The sequence below is a fragment of the Drosophila suzukii genome, chromosome 3 (assembly GCF_043229965.1).
Source record: "Drosophila suzukii chromosome 3, CBGP_Dsuzu_IsoJpt1.0, whole genome shotgun sequence".
Lineage (NCBI taxonomy): Eukaryota > Metazoa > Arthropoda > Insecta > Diptera > Drosophilidae > Drosophila > Drosophila suzukii.
Window position 1 is genome coordinate 17,999,638 of NC_092082.1, and position 21,593 is coordinate 18,021,230.

General features: G+C 38.1%; 2 protein-coding genes across 2 annotated transcripts; both read left to right on the forward strand.

Moving 5' to 3' along the window:
* Nucleotides 1–508: 508 nt before the first annotated feature.
* Nucleotides 509–1,608, forward strand: LOC108005613 (angiopoietin-4-like). The gene is made up of 2 exons (XM_017068923.4): nucleotides 509–1,327; nucleotides 1,429–1,608. The coding sequence occupies exons 1-2, from the start codon at nucleotides 648–650 to the stop codon at nucleotides 1,580–1,582; spliced, it is 834 nt and encodes a 277-aa protein (XP_016924412.4). The 5' UTR covers nucleotides 509–647; the 3' UTR covers nucleotides 1,583–1,608.
* Nucleotides 1,609–20,111: 18,503 nt separating this feature from the next.
* On the forward strand, nucleotides 20,112–21,574 carry Lamtor1 (Late endosomal/lysosomal adaptor, MAPK and MTOR activator 1). The gene is made up of 5 exons (XM_017067885.4): nucleotides 20,112–20,274; nucleotides 20,340–20,503; nucleotides 20,997–21,130; nucleotides 21,189–21,259; nucleotides 21,339–21,574. The coding sequence occupies exons 1-5, from the start codon at nucleotides 20,194–20,196 to the stop codon at nucleotides 21,429–21,431; spliced, it is 543 nt and encodes a 180-aa protein (XP_016923374.1). The 5' UTR covers nucleotides 20,112–20,193; the 3' UTR covers nucleotides 21,432–21,574.
* The last annotated feature ends 19 nt before the right edge of the window (nucleotides 21,575–21,593 follow it).

Sequence of the window (21,593 nt, forward strand, 5' to 3'; positions counted from 1 at the left end):
AGTAAGACACGACGTTGCACTTGGAACTCGGCACACATTCCTCTTAATTGGCGTCTAATCCATCAGAAGTACTAAATATGTAAATTCAAAGTGCATAAGTCTTAATGCAGTCAGAAGCCATCTAAAGTTAGAATATGCCACAACCAATAACAAGACATTTGAAATTACCTTTATTGATCGCTTCTTATCGATAACTTTTAAATGAAGGAACCCAAATATTTATCTGAAAACCAGATGGAATCTTCGGGGAACTTAGCTGTATACAATGAGTTGCTAAGTATCAACTAAAGTAATACGTAACCTATAAGGGGAAAAACACAGTAAAAACAAAATGTATAATTTAAGAAAGTTTTTCTTCACTTTTGAATATTCTTTATTTTTAATTAAAATAACACTAAAACATGTTTTTTTTTTAAAAATGTTATATTTTTTTTTCTATAATTTTTTTGTTAACGTGGAAATGTTTAAAAAACTTATAAAGGTACCTTTGCGTTTGTGGCCCAAGACTTAGTTTTTCATAACAAATAAGGAGACAGTCGCCTTTCGACAGTTATTTGGTGAGGGCTAATAAGACCCAAATCTCAAGAAATCGAAGTACGATTCAAATCCAAAATCGAATCTATCAATACAGATCTAACCAAAAAAAAATGTCCTATCGCGGTGATGTATACTATGAGGACGACCTAGAGGAACAGGAAGATGAAGAAAATGAGATTGATGTATTGAACAGCAAATTGGAAGATCTAAAGGCTAAACTCGTAGAGAAGGAACGAGAGGTTTCTGATCTCAAGAGCGCCCTTAAAGTCTACACCGAACTAGGTCCATCTGGTCCCCATAAGGGTCCTCTTGTATTCCTAAACCACTCGAAGATCCCTGGCCTTCGATTCGTCTCTACGATTGGCGACAGACCCTTTGCGGCTATTTTCGTGGATATTCCCACCGAAGGTCCTAACTGGATGGTAGTTCATCGTCGGTTAGATGGAAGTGTAGATTTTGGCGCACAGCAGGATCATAGAAATCCTTTCGGAGACCTAAATGGAGACTTCTTTCTGGGCTTGAAGATTCTACATAGCGCGACTAGTCGTTGCAGGCACGAACTGTACATTGAACTCGATGACTTTCATGATGTAAGAGCATTTGCCAAATACGACCACTTTGAGGTGGGAAGTGAGAATGAGCACTTCCGATTGAAATCCTTGGGCGCCTACACGGGAAATGCTGGCGATGCTTTGCACAGCCATTTGAATCAGAAGTATGTGTCCATAGATGTAATTAAGGATGGTGATCTCAAGGTATTCGAATGGTGGAGTAGTGATGGTTATATGTGGTAAGCAGCAACTTTAATTTCACTTTTGAATTTCACATTTATTAAAATTTAAAAATATTATGTACCTATCACCCTCACTTATTTTATATTTATATTTTTAGCAATTTGAATGGACCATATCATAAGACGAAAACACCAGTTAATGAGAATTTGGGCATTTTCTGGGGTAACTGGTACAATGGCAAGGGATACTCGCTGAAGGCTTGCAAAATGCTGATAAGACCACACGATTGGAAAGCAGAGAAGTGCACTTAATAAACGTTGTTAGCTTTATTTGATGTTCTAAATTGCGTGTCTTATTGTTTTCGGATACCCACATTTCCCCAAGGAACCTGGGATACAGATCCTTTATACATTCACCCATATAGCTGCCGGGTTGGGCTTATCGCATGCGACATGCGTCAATATTAAATTAAAGCGATAACAAATTGTAATTACCCAGCATGTGGCGCAGCGCGAAAAACACTGCCCTACCCAGTCTCGACCCGAATCCGTGGAGTCTGGGGCTAATGGAGTTGCGACGGCGACCGCAGTGCGGCACATAAATATCCAAATTGACATAAATTAGTGGAGATTGAAAAAATTGCTGGGGAGCGGTGGTCCGGGATATGCCATCGACCAAGTGGCCAATGCCTTTGGCTTTGTCTTTGTCCCTGTGCCGGTTATAAATGTCTACTTCGTGGCCCTGGCCCATTGGAGTCGTGTAAAGCAGTCAGCCAGCATTAAATACTCGTATCCTGGCGCTTACACACGTCCTGTCCTTTTGTCCTTTGTCCTGCGGCATAAATAAGAAGCCAAATAAGGTCAAACGATAAATTTCAATTTGATTGCCCCGAGGCACGTCAGGTGGCTGCAAGGCACAACCAGTTGCTTCTGAATCATGGAATAGATTGGAAAAGGATTGGCCAGACCTGAGAATGATCTTAAGGACCGCTTTAAAAAAACCATCTATTGAACACAAAGAGTTTTTAAGAATCATTACGATTTTCCACAGTCTTGTCTTTTTATATCTCCTACTTAAATAAGTAACTTTGGTGTTTCTTATTTATATCTTGCCAGCCTAAGCTGCCTGGCTCTTCAGTTTTCGATTTTCAGTTCCTGACATGTGTTGTGGATTTATGGCTTAAACTTGAAATGGGGCATGTGCCCACCAGTTTTGTAAGCTATGCAAATGAGCTTAGGACCCTGGACCGGCTCCTGACAAGTCGCTTAGGGCATATTTAAATTGCAAACAAATATTTGCCGTCTAAGTGCTGCTTTTGGCCAAGGGGAGTGGCTTTTGCTTGGCCGTCAAAACGCTGATAACATTTTAACAAGCTCAAAATGTTTTGCAAGTGCGAAATGAAATATTTGCCAGCCAAAAGAACTTAAATTGAAAACATCTTTGTTCAAAACGCGCACAAAGTTTCAGGGTCCCGAGTGCCCACCTCAGAAAAACTGAAATATCGACAACAAATCGTATTTCATTTCCGTCCTGCCAAGGTGTTTCCAATTATTTATGGAACTGAGTAAAGATTTTCAATATCCTTAGCAAGGAAAAGGGGAGGGGAAAGTGTGCCACATGGGTATTTTAACAGGAAACCATAAATTGACAGGCTTCAGTTTGTCAAGAACTAAGTACATTCTATATATGTAGAAAGAGTAATATTATTTTTGAACATACATTAATGTAATTTTTAATAATATTGTAAATTTTTATTTATTAACTGTCAAACCAAATCGGTAAATAAGATTACAAAAACGATTCCCTTGCCCATTACGCCATGTTCTATATCGATTTTGATGGGAAAGTTCGTTTGTTCATCATACAGCCATCATCGGAGCCTCCACCTGTCGGACATTCAGAGCAAAAACACATTTTCCCAGCTCCGCTCACGAGGAAATGACCGAATAATTTTTCCCCTCTACACACCAACACTGTGTGTTGATTAAGCACCTGAGTGTGTGTGTGTGTGCTTTGCATTTCAAATGATTGATTGCAATTTGATTCTAGATACTGGAAATTGCTTTTCAGCCGTGGAAAAGGGAGAATTGCGGAGCGAAACATGGCGGCAATCCAATCCCTATTCAAACAATTTTCAAAATCAAAAGCCGGGGTGCGGAATAGGCTTTCAAAGGGATAAGTATTTAACAATATGTTTGGCTGTTTCTGATTGAGGTTTATTTTCCATTTTGCGACTGTAAATATTTATGTGTGAAATGTTAGTAATGAAATGCTCAAATGGGAACAAAAATTTTGACAACCTTGGGTGGAACACGAATATCTATCATCAAGTTTCACACCGGTAAAATAACATCTAATAATAAATACAGGCCATTAGCCCACCCATACTGTCACCTAATTTCAAAAACAGAGTTCACACAGGACGAACTCATTAACAAAAGTAACAAATTCCACCAAAAGGCGAAAAAAGATGAAGACATCACCTGACTAAAGCAATTTGTCAGCGAGATACCCACGAAAATAAGGGAAATACTTCCTGATGAATAGCACAACAACAAAGGAGTGAAGAATAATATTAGGGAAATATAACCCTTTTTATCCCTACCCTTTTATGTTAACTGCTTTTTCCGAGCCCAAGGCTCCTTTTTTGACCAACAACCTTGTTGCCTCACAAATGCCTCGAATTAAAAATGCTTAAATTTCGAAGTTGCCACGTCTTTTTGTAAAAAAGTCGCATAAAATAAATGGCGTCCTTGGCTGCCAATAAAAAACCCAAAAAAACAAAGTGTCATTAGCATGACATGAAGCGTTTGTCCAGCGAAAATGAAAACAGAAAACCAAATTAGGAAAATAACGAAGAATGAAGAAGTGACTAATTCAGTAGTTTTAATTACTTAAGTAAAAATAAAATAAATACATAGCTAAAAAAATTATTTTTCTTTACCGTGGACATCATTTTACTTGTGCAGTTAAAAACGCAATAAAAAATCTAATAAAACATTTTACGAGAGGGAAGCAAAATAGTGAAGCAAAAAGAAGACCCAAACTAACCAATACAAAGGGTAAAAAACAAAAAGCTGATGCAGCTGAATAATAAACCAAATGCTGGACAGGACATTACCGACAGGATGCTGAAAGTTTTGCATAGGACATCACAAACCCATGGCCAATTTATTGAAAGGAAGACGTTTTTTCTCCCCACTTAAAGCATAGATTTGAGTTTAATGGCCATCGCATTGGGGACCAGAAAAAGTACAACAACAAAAAGACACCAATTGAACAATGGAATTTGCTTTTAAAAACAACTCAATGACTCAGTCCCGGCTACTTAGCTCTTATTCCCAAGGACCAACGGGCAAAAACAACAGCATTTTGATCCACCTCCTCGTTTTGTCATTTATATAAGTCAGATACATTTTAAGATACTTGACCGCAGCGAACATTTCTCAAGCTCTACTAGCTGTTGCTTTGAAGTACCTACAAAAAAATGATATAGGACCTGATGGTAATGAAAAACACTTGAAATTCTTTGAACAATTTGCACAACATGACTTTCGTATCAGTGTTTATAAAAAAACGTTACTTAAAAGGTTATAGATATGCAAACCATAAATGTTGTTATTCGGTTTCGTAATTTAAAATTAATGTTTAAGCTGTAAAAAACACAGTTTTTGTTATCAACTGACCACTCAAACTGGTTGAAAAATTAATATAAATATCTCACTCAAAACAAATGCAATAAATTAATGAAAGCCTCTGAAAAAAGTTCTAGGAAAAGATAAAACATATCTACAAAAAAGGGCTACATTTAATTAATTTAATGGTCATGCAATTAAGTGGGTAGTTATTAATGTGCGTTAAACTGTGAGTGCCAAATAAAAACAGTAAATAATAATTATGTCAGAGAGTTTTTTAAACACTATATTTGCAATGTGAACGAAATTATTAGCCCGCGGCATTTTTTCTTTAAACTTACTTTAAAATTTCAGGTGAACGACAAATCAGGAAGTCCCCAACTGGCTTAAAGTCCTCGGGCTAATCAGCTGGCAGAGTGTGAAAAAGCCGTGGCTGCGAGTCATCCTGACCTGTTCGGTCTGAACTCTTTTCGCATAAATCACGGCCGGGAATCTCCGCCGGAGGGGATTCCTATCCTACCGTCATCGGATACCCGCCGCAAGAAATGTCAAATTAATTTAGCAGGCCTCTAACTTTGGCTCCGGCACTCGAGACCGTTGCCTTCGCCTTTTTCAATCAAGGTAGACGCTGTGGAATCATTTTGCATTTCTTGTCACGTTTTATGAATTTGCTGCCGTGCCATCCTCAGAGAAAGTGGCTGAGACCGAGCAAACAGGCCTCTTACACATGGAAAAAAGAAAACTCCGCCAGAAAAAATAATATTAATTCATTCTAATGTCAAACGATAAAGATTATATTTTTCCTGATATAGCTAATATATAATTAATAAAAGAAAAGAACCAACTATAAGGTTTTAAGCTGCAATCCTTCCCTATTTATATTAATTTTTAAATATTTATGCTTATATAATACATGAAACTATTATATCTTATTACCTGTTATAAAGTAAGGTATATTAAATTAATATAAAAGCTTTGGAGATATATTTTTAAATCAATATCAAAGCTATGGTGATATATTTTTCATCATCATGTTTTGCTTATACCATTGAAATGTATTCATGTTTAGGAGTTATAAGGGATTTCAAAGCTGTTTTTGCTGTGTGTACACAATATCCAGCTGAATGGTGAAAATGTCGTCGGCATTCGGCATAGATAACGCGCCGGCGGGCTTAAATGGCTTTCGCAGGGGCTCGGTGACTTCCAAGACGGATCTGCAAAGGGTCCCCACTTGGCTACGGTGGCGGATGCGTAACGACAAACACGCATAAATTACTCAATTAGTAGGCGGGATGCGAAGCGATGCGGGGCGGCCTAACAAGACAGCCGGAAGTGGTGAGCCGTGCGCCCCACTTGACTGCTACTTCCCCGACTCCGCCTCGTATTGAGTAATCAAATGACGGGATATTAGGCACGCGTTCCTCGTCCTGCCACATCAGCCCATAAATCAGGGCGCTCGGGCTCCCCAGCAAACGCCACGGATTTCTAATTACAATGGCCGGACCAGATCAGATTGGAACCTCGAATCTCGAGGAGAGACCAGTACAATTATGTTCAGTATGATATCATTTATTGGTGTTGTTTAATTTTTGTGATTAATTTAAGGATGTCTCCAAAATCATTATAGTAAATGGAGAACATTCTTCTAAAATTTCTTCTCCTACTTTTAAACATGCGGAAAAAAATTAAATGATTTAAAGAAACATAAGTGATAAATAAAATTCATTATCAATACAAATATATTTATTTTATAATAGTATATCAATTTACATGGTTACCATTTACTTTAGGTATTTATGTTTTTGAAATAATATTTTGTTCGGTGCTTAAATGCCATTTAACAGCTTTTATTTGCTTCAATTGCTAATGCCATTGTTTGTTGAAGCAAATAAATGTTTCCAATCGGTTATATTTTATTGCCTATTTTCACTCATAGTTGTTTTATACGTTTATTTAACACGATTCCCACGACCTTCCGGTTTTATTGCCCACTTTAATAAATTTAAATTTGAGCTATAGGTACATTGGGAGGTATACTTTTTGATTAGTTGCGAGTTGGAAACCTTTTTTTTCTATAAAATAAAAAACGAACGTTTAAAAACTCGACTGAGAATTAAAGATTATAATAGATTATACTGGGCTCTTATGTCGATGTTCGTGCTCTTGTTGATAATTAGCCACATAATTTGTTTGCTCGTGGCCTTTGTCACTTCCCACTGGCCGTGTTGACGTGTCCGAATTGCGATAATGTGGCTATTTGCTTTGTTGGCAGTGTCCTTTGCCGACAGTCCTGTCGTTTCAGCAAGCAATTAGAAAGTGCGCACAGTTATTATTAGAAACGTCGACGCCATTTGCTAGGGATGGTGACCAAAGGCCCCGCCCACTCACCTGATGATGGCTATCAGCTTACAGAGACTTATTAACTTGATGAAAGTGGGCAATACTGCTGGACAAACACGTCGAGGTGTCCGAGAAGAGATACTAAAAGGGCCCAACACAGGAATTAATTATTCAGGCTGAGGTGCTACATTAATTAAAGCTAAGCATATTATTACTACGATTGTAATACGAAGAATTCGTGAAATTATCTTATGTTTGATTTAAAATTTAACCAAGTATAAACCAATCAGTCAGAATATTTATATATAATATTCTGCCATTTAAAACGTAATAAAATTATATTCATTTCAGTAGTAATTTAAAACACTCTTTTATTTATTAATCTTAAAATAAATAGACAGAAATAAGTTAGCTTCGCTTCAACACAGAGTCTCTTGGCATAAATAACTCCCCTAACTTTGTCATATGTTCATCCAGAGAATAAGTAATTAATTGCACTTCTAGGTGGTGCGTGCTTGAGGCACGACTTCCTCTGGAATCAAGGTCACTTCGAATGCCATTAATCAAAGCGGAAATAAAACAAAGTGGCAACAGGCAAATGGCCAGAATCCACGCCCAAAGCAAACCCACCTAGGGTCCCTATCCAGAACCAGATCCTTACCATACCATTCCATACCGCCACGAAACGTCGGAGGTGCACAGCGAAGATATTGGAGTGAAAGGCCCGCCTCAAGTCACGTCACTCGCCAGATGGGAGCGCGAAGTGTACGAGGTGTACAGCAGTGCGTATGATTGATGTTGTTCAATGCGCTTCTGACAGCACCATTATCTGAGGTGTGTGCCTTGCCGGATCCGTGTGTGTTCGGGTTGGGGTCTGTGTGTGTATGCAACACGCACGTGACAAACAACATCAACAGCAACCACAGTCAGCTTTAATAGTGTTGGACACCTAGACATTTTCTAAGCCCTCTTAACTACTTTCTTGATCTAAGAAAAAGGTTATTAATCACTAAAATGTATATATAAATTGCAAACAACTTCTTGACTATAACATTATTATTTTATTTATATATAAAACTTACGAGAAATATCACACATTTGATTTATTTTATTAAGTTTAATATGCCACTTTTGATCCAAAGATCATAATCATTTTTTAGGATTAAATAGTGATTTCTCAAAAATGATTGCCTGTTTATTTTAATTTATTTATTTGTTGTTTTTTTCCCCATTGAAAAATTTTAAATAATAATATTTGTCAGAGCCAATCGGCTATTTGATCACCTTTGGCTGTCACCACTGACTAGCAACCCAAGGAGTCGCCGAATGCCCTCAGCCTGGCAATGAAAACAAAGACGAGCCTGCAGGAGAGGAAAGCGAAGGACTTCTACTCCAGACCCCTCCTCGTTCTTCCTGGCGGCCATCTGGGTCCTTGTTTCAATTCCCCCTGACTTTGACAGGCGTCCGACAAAAGTTGAGCAGCGCCCCAAACAGGAAAAAAGGAGGGCCAAAGGGAAAAGACATAAAGGAAAGAGAACACCAGGACTGCAGGTCGCCATGCACCTCGGCTGCCAAGTTGGCTTAATTAAGCTGCCAAGCTGTTACCAGAAGCCAGGTCGGAAGTTTAATGCCCTTTAAAGGTTTTAGAGATCCTATTTCTATACTTCAGTTTCATATTAGGTGCAGAAAATATATTTTTTCCACAGAATATTCTTATGCGTTCTTTCGCAATAAGCAGAATGATTTTTATAATGATAAAGATTTAAGCAATTGTTCATATGTATATTTTACAAATAATTTATAATATGAAACATCTTGTTTTTATTCCAACACTTCAATGATCTATTATTCTAATTATTAAATATTTTTTTTAAAAACAAGAGGTAATAACCCAACTTGATCGTTTTTATTTAATTTATCAATCCTCAACTGTTGTTTATTCAAAAGATTTTCGCATGCAATTTCCAAAAGACACAAAAATATCCCATGCTCTGGGCACTTTTTCCAGAATGAAATGATCAAGAATTAATAATGTATGGGACTGTGGGAACTTAATTGTGCTTTTCCCCATTATTATGCAACCATGGGACTGACAAAAGATGCCATCAGATTGGGACGCCGTTGGATGTGGAATCAGGATCCGGATCCGGTCAGCTCATCCTCATGCCCGACAATCCCATTTTAATCAGCCAAAGTCCGCGATAATTGCCGCCAGCGAGCACGTGCCGGCAGCCCACGAATATAATTGCACCTATCGATGGCAAGGACCCTCCCAGGACGAAATCGAGGGTCCTCCGCATGGCAATCCAATGCAAATGAAACGACTCGCTTTGTCCCTGAATTTCCACAATGGCCCGAACGTTTTCCACTTCATTACAAAAAGCATTCGATGGAAACAATTATTATGTATGGCGAAATAATAGTCCGGCGGACCATTGTGTTTGCCCTGGGTTGTTTTTAAGCTGATGTGCGTGCAGATCCGTAAAAACAATTAAGGCAAACAAATTTGAATTTAAAATTGTAGCTGGGCGGGTCACAGTTTGGTTAAATATTTTTATTTTGTCAAGTACATAATAGCAGTTTTTTGCCACTTGCATTGGCTATAAAATTGCAATCTGATGTGGTTTAACGCAGTTGAATATTTATATTTGGAAATCTACATCTTTTTTACAATTGGTTCTTTTGAAACGAATTATGTTGCATTGATTTTCAGATACTCGGGCACTAAAAGGACATTTTACGGACTTGAAATCTTTAAAACAAATGTGTTTAATTATAATTTGTCTTAAATTACTTAAAGCCAAGAAAGTATAAATGTTAAAAACATTTAAATGAGTGTTTCCTGCTGACTGTAACTTATATTTCCGACTCAGCTGCACTAAGATGGCTTGCACAAAATAATTCCGTTTGCAGCTGCTTCAGTGAATTATTGAATTAAAGCCATATTATCCACAAAGGCGGTGACCACAGGGAAAAGACTGTGGCGCCAGAAGTGCAAAATAAATTGAGACGTCGCAGTCTCTACTTTAAGCCAAGAGCTGATCAAAGCAACAAGTTGCAGGGCCCCGGGACACTTGCCACTTGAGCAGACCGATTTCCCTGGAAATCTCGTGGTAGAGGAAAATAAATCCGCGTGGGCGGCCAGAATAAAATTCCAAGTTGGTCCAGTTTATGGCCCTTGGCGAGAGAGCTGATCAAACAAAATCCTTTGAAATTGTCCGGCCAAAGCCAAGGCAGTACAATTAGAAGCCATATTCTTTTTACAAAGAAAAGAAGATAAATAAGATATTAGGCCGTCTGCCTTTAAAATAAACCACATTCATATCTCTGACCAAAAAGAACACGCAACAGGTTCGCCCGATGAGGAAAAATCTCAAAAATGTCCAAGGATATGTTTTGCCCCAAATGGAGTCAAAATAAACGCATGCGCCCTTGAAATCACTCAAAATCTGGAGCCAAACTCCATTAATGAGTGAGTTTAACAATTTGCTTCAATGTTGGCAAAGATATTGGTTTCCGCCCCATTAAAAAACCAAAATGGAGCCAAAAAACTGACCAAAGTATGTGAATCCCTTGGGATGTTCCGTTTGATTTTGATTTCTTTTATATTTCCGCAAGAAATTAAATTAAATGTGGCTTGTAATATGATTGCAATAGAGCCGAACAATCGGATGCCACTGGCGAACTGCAGGAAGTGGGCAATAAAAGGACACCAGTCGATTGCTGCTCCTCTCCGGTTTGGCAGGAAGCGGAAGCATTAGCCCAGGTCCCCCTCCTCCGGCCTGCAATGGACTCCTCCGACCTAGCTTCCAATACATTTGCCATTGTCAGGACAACGAGGAGTGTTGCGAAACGATAGTTGAGGGCGGTGGAGCGCCGGTTAGGTGACATGACCAAGTGAGGATGACTACTTGTTCCACTGCCTTCGCGCTTTCCGTTGTAAGTGCTTTCCTTAACTGCTCATTCAATCTGAATGCTTTGATTATACACAGAGAACTGGAATTTAAACACACTTTAAAACTGAACCAAACTAATGGTCCAACTATTTGTGAACCACAGAACTAACTACATTATTACAAGGATACAAAAATGATAAACAACGTAAGAAATATATTTTTTGAATTTTCTACTTTCTATTAAAAAGAATTAAAAAGATCTTAGTCATATTCTATTTAATAAAATCATTTAGATTGTTGTACTTTATTATACCCTCAAATTGAATACTCGTATATTAATATTTTCAATTTTACAACACTGGAAATGTTTTCCCCAGTACATTTGTTTGACGCTTTTTCGTTTTCTTAGTCGGTTTTTTGTTGTTGCTGCTGCCATTGGAATTGTGCATTGTTTGCTGATGTTTGCTTTCAGTTCGCCCCTCAATCCCCCTAAACAACCTCAGTCCCCTTAACCCCCTGACCCCCTCAGGTTATCGCTCGAGTGTCAAGCGATGTCGCGTCGACATTTGAAGCTCAAGCACCCGCAAGGCGAACAATAAAAGGTGAACCCATGTGCGTGGAGTGCTCGATTCTTCAGAGATGCACTGCCAAGTCATTAATATAAGTTCGAATTTGTCGAGCCAGTCATCGGTAACAGCAGCTTTTATTTCATTAGGGTTCGAGGTTGAGCGGCAATAGAATATCTCAACGAAATCAACGAGGAATTCCAATTTTCAAATACTTGCAAGGAGAGCTGAGTATTCAATTTCTTTTTCAAAAGGAAATTGCAAATGAAAAATTGGGAACTATTCTTGACTTCTTATTAGAGTAATTGTTTTATCTAAGCTGATGATTAAATTGATACAAAATACTACTCGTTTTGATGAAATTCCGTGTCATCCTTAACTTAAAACTTTTTACTACACCTTTGTATTTAAAAATAAAATTTCTAAAATATATTTTACTTTTTTTTTGAGTTAAATTGAATATCTCATTGATCCTGATACTTTTTATTCTGTGTAACAGGTCCAACTAATTCTCCTTCACTTGTTAAGTTAAATAATAATATGTTTGAAGTACGACTTTAAGATAGTAGTGTAATTTATATGTAAATTAATATTTGAATAAATTATGTTACTTTAATAAATGGTTGTAATTCTTACCGTGCGTGAGTTTCGTTCTTGTCCGTCTCTATTGCCGCCCCAAAGACCCTCTTTTTCCAGGTGTGTAGCCTCCACTCCCCCAATTCAGAGTTGAAGAGGATGCCGACTTTACCACCCCAAAATGCTTCCTTCCCCCGGCAGTTAATTGCAAGACAAATTACTTCTGTACAAGTGGATGGAGCTTTCATATTTTTATAATTACTTATTGCCATGTGAGGCGGCAAAAGAAATTCTTAGAATTATTCTAGCAGAGCGTAATTGTAAAGGCATATATGATAGACTTCGCTTTAAGTTTGCCCAAAAGACCAAAGCATTTAATCCTATACTACGATTGCACAATTTGAGTTGTTGCAAATTCCAAGAAATTTTGCAAATTCGATTCCACAGAAACCAAAGGATTAGGGCGAAACAGAAAGCCACAGAAATTTGCATTCTCTATGCGGGCCTACACGTTGTGTACCTTCCATTGTGAACCGATTCGATTGCACTTAATTAAGGTATTATTTTCCAAATTCGGCAGAACCAAATCAGATTACGAGTTCAAGGTTTCTAGGAATTGTAACAGGAAAGGCACACTATTCAATTACTTAGAAATATTACGAGTATAAGAGACCTCTTTAAGTTGAATAATATTTAATATCATTTGCTGTTAATATCAACCACTTAAATATGTGAATTGCCAGCACCTTTTACTGTTTAAACCCATTGAACTGCATACCAAACTGCAATTCAATTTCTTGTTAAAGCAAACAAAACCATGGCGTCCCATAAACGCTCATGAAATTATTATAAAACATATTCAGCACACAACAGAAAAGATTCAGAAGCCAACGGTCCATAAAAATAAATTCGCATAAAATGAGATCGCTAGGGCACGCAGCCATATGAAGCATCAATATACAGAAAGCAATAAAGTGAAATGGCCAGTGGCGTGGTGAAGGGGGATTTGGGGAGGTGGGAGTCGACTCAAGGGGCGGTGGCGGAGGGGGCGTGGCTGAGTGCTGCAATAATGCTGCACTTGCCAGAAGTTAAGGGCACCATCAACGATTTCCGTATAAAAACGAAAGGACGTCACTGAAATCACTTACAAGTTTTATTAAGCGATTATGAGGCATTTATGAAGAGAATCACAAAAATTATTAAAAACAAAAACATTTAAAATGTATTAAATATTTTTAAGAGAGAACTATTATTGGAGATTTATAATGTTGTACAATTTGAAATGTTATAATAATATACCTAATCAGGCAAAGTTTAAAATCTTAACTAATGAAGCAAACAACAAAAATGTAATTATATTACAATCATCTACCAAAACAAATAGGTAGCTTGTTTCGTGAAGTATTGTATATTTTCCCATTGTTTGCTGTGAAGTTGAGACCTGCTGCTGGGTCAGTAAATAGTACATCAACCATATCAGCGGGACTTCGACTGAGTTGAGTTCGCTTTATGAACATTGGGGCTGTCAGCCAGTCAGTCGGTGCATGTGCATCCGTCAGGTGGAAAGTGGGGGAAAGTCAGGGAAAGCGGGGAGGCCAGGTGGGCGGCACCAGGCTCGGACGAAATTCCGGCTGCACCAAGCGGAAATTGCATTTACACGGTTGCCTACCAACGCCAGGCCCATGTTTCTGGTCAGGACGCGGGGCTGCCATTGATTTCGGGGCGAACTTTGATTACAATACAACACCGCCCATCGCCCATCGCCCACCGCCCTCAGCCCTCTGCCCACCCAGAGTCTTCAAATATAGACGAGCACTCTACAAACACAGCGGGTTCAAAAAGGTGGCTTGCGGTTGCTCCAACTGAACCTTGGTCATCCTGCCCCCAGGCGCTGATAGCCCTAATCACCTGGTCAGGAAGACGTGATATGAAAGCCAAGCCGGCGAAAGGGATATGATGATGATACTATGGCAAAGATTTCACTGGCAGACAGCCACATTAAGGGAATTATAGTCCAATTTACTCTGTACTTTTACTGCAGGTCTTATAGCATACATAAGAAATCGTAATGGATTGTGAGCTTAGGAACATTAAAGTGTAATATATATTTTGCAAGTTGTCCTATGAAAAAATATGGTCTTTAAGAACAAGACAGATAACAGATAGTGCAAAAATACGATATTTAATTGGCATCTAATATAAATGTTCCTATCCATTCATTGATCCACTTTATGTTGCAAACTTTGCTCTTAAAAGTTTACTCAGCCGCATTAAGGGAATTAAAGACCAATTTATTCTCTACTTTTACTGAAACTCTAATAACATACATAAATAATCTTAATGGATTGTGAGCTTAGGAAAAGTAAAGAACAAATATTGTAATATAATCTTTAAGAACAAGAACCCCAATAGATAGTGCCAAAAAATGATAGCTATAATTGGCAGCTAATAAAAAAATTGCCTTTCCATGAATTTACTTTGTATATTTTCAATCATTGATCCAATTTCGTGTTGCAAATCTTGCTCTTAAATATTTACTCAACTCCCAGGAAAACAAACCACACATACCCAGGCTTGATTTGACCACAGGGCGCAAAACTCAAACCGAAAAGTAAAGCAAACACAAGCTGAATCAGAAATCCGTACATTATCGTGACCAAACTATAAAAGCTTGTAAGTGCCAGAATATCTATTTTCAAACTGAAAACAAACAAAGCGTCCAGGCGGCCAAGGGCAAAGACAAGTCCCAAACTCAGATGCCCCCAAAGATTAATCGGCGGGAATTCAAGTGGATCGGGGGAGGTAAATTCAAATAATTTGCGGCAAACTGAACAAACAGACCAGACAAACCGCTGGCCAAGATAATGCAAGTGGGCGGCCAGGGGAGGTGGTCTAAAAAACTTTCACCGAAAAAGTTTTGCTCAAAAATTCCCCAAATAGTCGAGGTCAGGGAAACAGAGGGGGCAATAAAACAAATCATAGCATACATCAAAGCGCAAACGAAGCGTGTGATGACACCAAGGAGAGGGGTCGGATGGAAAGACAGGACTACAGAGGACGACAGGACGACCGACAACAGCTGTCGGCTTGTTTGATGGCCAAAGTTTGGCAACAAGTTCAATTACTTTTCACCTGGCCCAAAAAAACAAACAGTTCGCAATTTGACTAAAACCTGACACGTGGTTTCCTTTCCCTGGCTGAAAGTGAATCCTTCAGCCGCTGCGGTGAACGTTTCCTGCCTCTTTAAGCGATTTGATCTGGTCCTTGTTTTCTTCAGAAACAGGTTGCCTATTAAGTTTTCCCAAAGTTAAATCTGGCGGTTTCTTTGGTGTGGGAAGGTGTAATTTCAAATTAAGAATCAAGCTTGTGCACGGAAAATGTTATAATAGTAGGATAGGTTCTCGTTCACAAAGCTTTTAAGTACTTTAATCATTTTCTAAATACATTGCAAAATTAGATAAGTAATCCGAAATAACTATAAAATATTTTTATATATTTATAAGTTCAAATTGAAGTTGTTAATAATTTTCAAGAATTAAGTAATAGTATTTCTGCATACCCGATTTTTGTATGGTTTTTTTGAAATTTACTTCATATTTCCACTATGTACATTTTTAACCACCAGTAGGCGGTTGCTGTAAAACACATTTTATTTCAAATTACATTTCTCCAAATGTGGTTTAAAACCTCTGTGGCTAAAAGTTTCTTTACAGTTCCATACACAGTGAAAATTTTGACTTTCTCATCTAAGTTGAAAATGTTCTTAAAAATAGAAAGACATTTTTGAAAGACATTTCTCATATCAAGGTAATTTAGCGGTATTTACATTTATATCTCAACAAATAAACTATTAGTCCAGTAGTAGTGTTTAGTTATCAAAAAGTTGTTGAATAAACTCAATTTAACTTTTCTCTTCTCATTATTTCGATCTAATATTGAGAACATTGATACCAAAATGTACTTACACGGTTTTTAAGAACGAACGTTCTCAATTCAAGAAAAATATACGTGAGTATTACTCTCTGTGTATAAATCCCTTTGTAATGGGCGAGCATCCAGTTATTTGCATCTTATCCCATTTGAATTAATTAAGCTTTTTGCATTTCACTTTTTCCTTGCCGAGTAATCCGATGCTGTAATTCACCCGCCAGCTGTGTGTAAACAGAATTTACCATATTTGCTAATGGTTCGCCAGGTGAAAAATCTGCTGCCTCGACTGCTTTCAACCTTCCTCTGGAAAGAATCGATTTGCAAGCAAATCGGGAACAACTGCCAAAGCCAAAATAATCCAGCGGTGTCAATTGAAAATTAAACCCAGCTAAGTGAAATGTCGAACAGAAATAGAGCAAATTGCTTCGCGAAACGTTTTCGGTGAATTAAGGCCAACAATCCGGCGATAACAAAATCGAAAGTACCACGAGCCACCGCGGAGGAAATTGAATTGCATTCCAAATGCATTTGTCGCACTCACAGATGTCGTAGTTCACCTGCAGCTTAGACCCCGTGTAACAGAAAGTTTATGGATTTTCCAGCGATTTATGACGGCTTAAATGGGGGAGTGGAAAAAATACTCGGATATATTTTTACCCGTTGCTGGGGATCGATATTTTTCATTTCCCCACGCAAATTAAAGTAGTAGTTGGAAAGAAAAACTTATGGAATTTAACATTTGAATGGTTATCTGTTATTATAATGTGTTGTAAAATGATATAATTTTAAAAATCTTAATATAAATGCCTTTTACATTGAAAACCGAACAATTTAGATACATTTTCTTATCTTATTTAATGACATGCATTAATGACTCCAAGACCTCTTTTGCTCCATTTTTCTGGGCCATTCCAAGTTGATAGTTTACCTTAAATATAGCTGCATAATCAGGCTCAACTTTATCGCCTGGGTCGACGTTTATGGCCAGATGCATAAGGGCTCGCCGACGGGCCAAGAGCTAACCAAGTCAACACAAACAGGCTAGGGCAAAAAAGTTACTGGAGTTGTAGGATGCACAGCTTACACAGAGAGAAAGGGAAAACAGATCTTAAAGGGGCACTAAATAATTTCAGATCATTCCTAACCTTTGGAGTTGTTTATTTTAGTTTAAACTAAAGACCCAAATTACCCTTTTCAATTTTTAAAAATTATATATATCTCCGATTCTAAAGAAACCTTTTTCTCTGCGTAATGCAGGCGCAGGCCATGTAAAAGGCAAGTGTGGTGCATAAAAATGTTGTTCTTCCTGCTGTAAGTTTGCGCCGCACTGTTTATCCAGAGAAGTGGAGGTGGAGGTGGTAGCTGGAAGGCGGAGGACGATGTGGCATCCGGATGCTGTCCGCTTTGCATATTAAAAACGCTGCTGGCGCACTTTTGCGGCTGGACTGCGGGGCTCGGGGTAGTCGCTCCGATAATCCCCAGTTATTCTATGTAAATTGGGTTTTCTTTGTCGATGCAACAATGAGCCCGAGGATCCTGAACCTGGACGAAGGGCTTGGCCCATCCTAAGCGGGCGTTGAGGCTGCAAGTCTGAGGCGTTTATAAAACACCAGCTGAATCCAATCAGCCAGGACTTGAGCCAGGCCGCAGGCAATCAAGTGGCAAACTGCTTCGTGGGGGTTCATTAAATCGTTAATGTGGCTGAGGTTTTTCGCCTTCAGTTCCGCAGGGCAAGCCCATCCAGACCAATTGAGCTAGCAGAAATTGAACTGCGTAAAGCCATAAAATCAAATAAATACATGAGTGGGTGTAGGCAAAAGAGGAAGTTCAAATGATTTTACAAGCCGGAAAATCATTACCAACTTAAGTAAATGCTATCATGCTTCTCTTTCAATTTGTGAATCCCTTACTTATACCAATGTACTCTACTGTTTGATAGCGTATCCGAAAATTACAATCAAAACCTCCGATTCACAGATAAGAAACCACAGACACATGCTCGTCTTTAGATGTAATGATCGATACCCTTTGGGGCCGTGTGCATGCGGAGGATAATTGAATTGAAGGGAAGCTGCTCCTCATGGCAGTTATGAAATTTCTGGCCCCGCTTCCGCTGCCAGGGAACGGAAACAAAAGCGAGGCAAAATGAAGTTACAAGTTACCAGCGAGTGTGAGAGTGCGTCTGCCGCAATGGATGGATATGGTGAGCCGGTCTGGAGGTGGAGCCAAGGATCAGGGGATGCTGGGGAACCAGTGAGCCGCACAACAGTGCTGCCAGCAGCATATTTTACAAGCAGAACCAATTCACTTAAGGCGGTAGAAAAACACTCCTAAGGCTCGAAGAAATTTTAAAAAATATTTAAAATCAATTTCCTGTAAGATATAATGACACTTATTTTGTCTAAAGCTCATTAGGGTATAATTTCTTAACTATAAGTTCATTTCATTGGGAACTTGTTCATTGTTATTGCCTGTTAAGAATGTCATACAACACTAAATATGTAATTTTTGATATTAGCTCTTAAACAAACATCATAGTTTTTTTCTACAATGTATATTAAAATAAAAAAGATGTTATTTCTATGTCAACACAGTTACCCAATTGAAAAATATAACAATTGGGGATCCTTTTAAAGAATTCCTAGGAAAAAAAACTTTGAAAGCGAAAGTCTCAAAATTTCCATTCCAGAACAAACTGACAGCACTGGCACACATGTTCCCATGTCTTGCAACCTCGGCAATGAATTTGCGTTTCCGCCTCGCTGCTTTTGCCATCATGGTTAACCGCATCGTTGATTTAAGGGCGTTCCTGCGTGGGGCTGCTGTATTTCGCATCCTTCGTCCTTTTGACGCGAGCGACACAATTAAAAATGTGCAGCCCAATTCATTTGATTGGCACGAAGGAAGAGTCGAGATAAGTATCTTCCGTCGGCTGCAATTGCGACATCTTCATCAATCAATAATGTATATATTTTTATATGCTTGTGCCGGAGTATGTGGCCAAGTCGAGATAAATTTCTCCATAAAATGGTAATGAACATGTTGCGTATCAAAAGGCATGTACAAAATTACGGCTTCAGAAATCAAAGAAATTGCAAAAAGGGTTTGCATTTGCATTTAAGATTTAAAATTTTTTACTTTGGTTGAGTTCATATGAAATCCTTTACTAAAATTATCACAAAATAGATGATAATAAATAAATTAAAGGAATATAAATGTTTTACTACTTATGAAAACTACTTTATGGTGTGCACAATATGAAAACTTTACAAATTTCATAATCATTTACTCAACATTTTAAGTTAAGTTTAAACACTAAAAAATATATATTACAAAACAATTTTTAATATTTCAAGTTTGTCAAAAATGAATTTAATAATAAAATAAGTATAAATAGCGAGGTCGTTATTATTAACCATTTGAATTTCGATAATAATTTCGATTAAGTGGTTGACGCCGATAGCTCCGCTAAAAAGGTTCGCTTCATAGATTGAATCCTCCAATTTTGGAGGGTTCGAATAAAGACTCAACCCGATGGTTTGTGGCGAGGGTATTTTATAATATTTTTCCCGCGTAATATTTCAAAAGCTGTTATAGATAAAAATGACATTTCATCCTCGATTTGAAATGATTTTGCAAATTTTAAGATGGAGACAGCTTAGTGGTTCTTAAGAATTCATTTTTACTTAGGTAAAAATTTGCAATAGTAGTTAGGGACTACTTAGATATGCATAAATAATAAAAACTAAGATTAATAATAATATTTACTCGTACTCTCCTAATTTAGCAGTTCAAGAGACCTACAATTAAAAATTTTATCCATTTAAAATTAAAACCATTTTGAACTTAGCGGGAAAAGATTGATTTTTTAAGTGGAAAACCAGGGCTGGTCGAAAACTCTTGGCATGAAATCTGTAGTCCAATCTGGTAACACTAAAGAACTTGCATAAAATAAAAATAAAGAACAATTGCATTTAGAATGGATTATGTGCACTCTGTTTGGAGCTACTTCGCCTCCATCTGCAACTGCTGGCAATGCACCGAGGACACGGGTGCCCAGGTAACCCATAGATCACATTCTCCCAAGATCTGACCATACTGTAGTATTGCCCGTCTTATCTGCAGCCCAACGAGCCGAACGAGAGGACACACCTTCTGGTGGACCCCGTGAACCATAGTCCTGCCCTTCGGAGGAGCAATTCCGATGGCCTCAGCAACGACTACGCCCACTCCCTGCCCAAGAGGGACGACCAGAATGCCCTCTCCAGATTGGTGCAGAACACTGCGATGTACGTAGCCCCACGGGCGTGTTTTGCTAGGGTGTTCCAGGAACACTTTTTCTACAGGAGATTACAATCTTGTAACATTAGCTTGTGAATGCTGATAAGGGCTGGGGGTTCTATTACCTACATTGTAATGCCAATATTCAGAATAGTTAGGAGTGCAACCATACCCTAGATAGAGTGCGTTTGTCGACCGCATGCTAGACTAAAAGTAGCTTTTAACCATGTTAAAAACCTACTTTACGTTTAACATGCGGATATGAAGTGTTAGAGTCCTTAAGAATCCATCTAGCTTAAAAATTATTTTACATATGTGAACAACATCTGAACATTCCTTTTTCCATTTTCTAATATTATTTAAATTCAGTTATTATTGTAGTGTAGCTGATCCACTGGAAACTTGTAATCTTACATGTTACAGCAGAAGCGTGATTATCGCCCATCTATAGGATTCCGAATTGATAAAGCCAATACTAACATGCACTCTTTTGTTCTTCAGAAACATGATAAACGTGGGGGCCATGGACTGCCACAGCTTGGAGCACCAGGAGTACGCCGACAGAATAAGATTGTACTCGCAGCGGTTGCATCAGCAATGGAATAATGTTCAGCACCCCAGTATCTCACTAAAAGGTTTGACTTGATACTATCCGATGATTTATGTAATTTCTAACATGTTTTGAAACTACAGGCCTCCTTAAAGATGTTCCAAGTCATCAATTCTATCTGTCTAAGCCCATTTTCCCCGAGGATACTGCTCAAGTAATTAACTATTTTCGAATTGAAATTTGCAACACAATGATATTTATTGATTTAACCCTTAAATTTATTGCATTTTCAGATGAAACTATTTACCGAGAAAGCACACATCAGTGTTTCGCACATTCAAATCGACCACAAGGAGGCTGTGGTCGTACCCTTCCGGATTCCCTGATTACCTTATCATAAGTGAAATAAAGTGATAAATTTATATGAAATCAAAATCTATATTGGTACTAAGTAACCCTTGAATAATCAGGTAATCGACTTATTTTTATTTAGTGTACAGAAACAAATAAATACAATCTATATTCTTAACACGGCCGAGACTTCTTAA

Coding starts and splice junctions, on each gene's coding strand:
- Lamtor1 (XM_017067885.4), top strand. CDS start 20,194: ATGGATTATGTGCACTCTGTTTGGAGCTACTTCGCCTCCATCTGCAAC. Junction 20,275..20,339: donor CCGAGGACACGGGTGCCCAG/GTAACCCATAGA, acceptor TCTTATCTGCAG/CCCAACGAGCCGAACGAGAG. Junction 21,260..21,338: donor TCCCCGAGGATACTGCTCAA/GTAATTAACTAT, acceptor TTGCATTTTCAG/ATGAAACTATTTACCGAGAA.
- LOC108005613 (XM_017068923.4), top strand. CDS start 648: ATGTCCTATCGCGGTGATGTATACTATGAGGACGACCTAGAGGAACAG. Junction 1,328..1,428: donor AGTAGTGATGGTTATATGTG/GTAAGCAGCAAC, acceptor TTATATTTTTAG/CAATTTGAATGGACCATATC.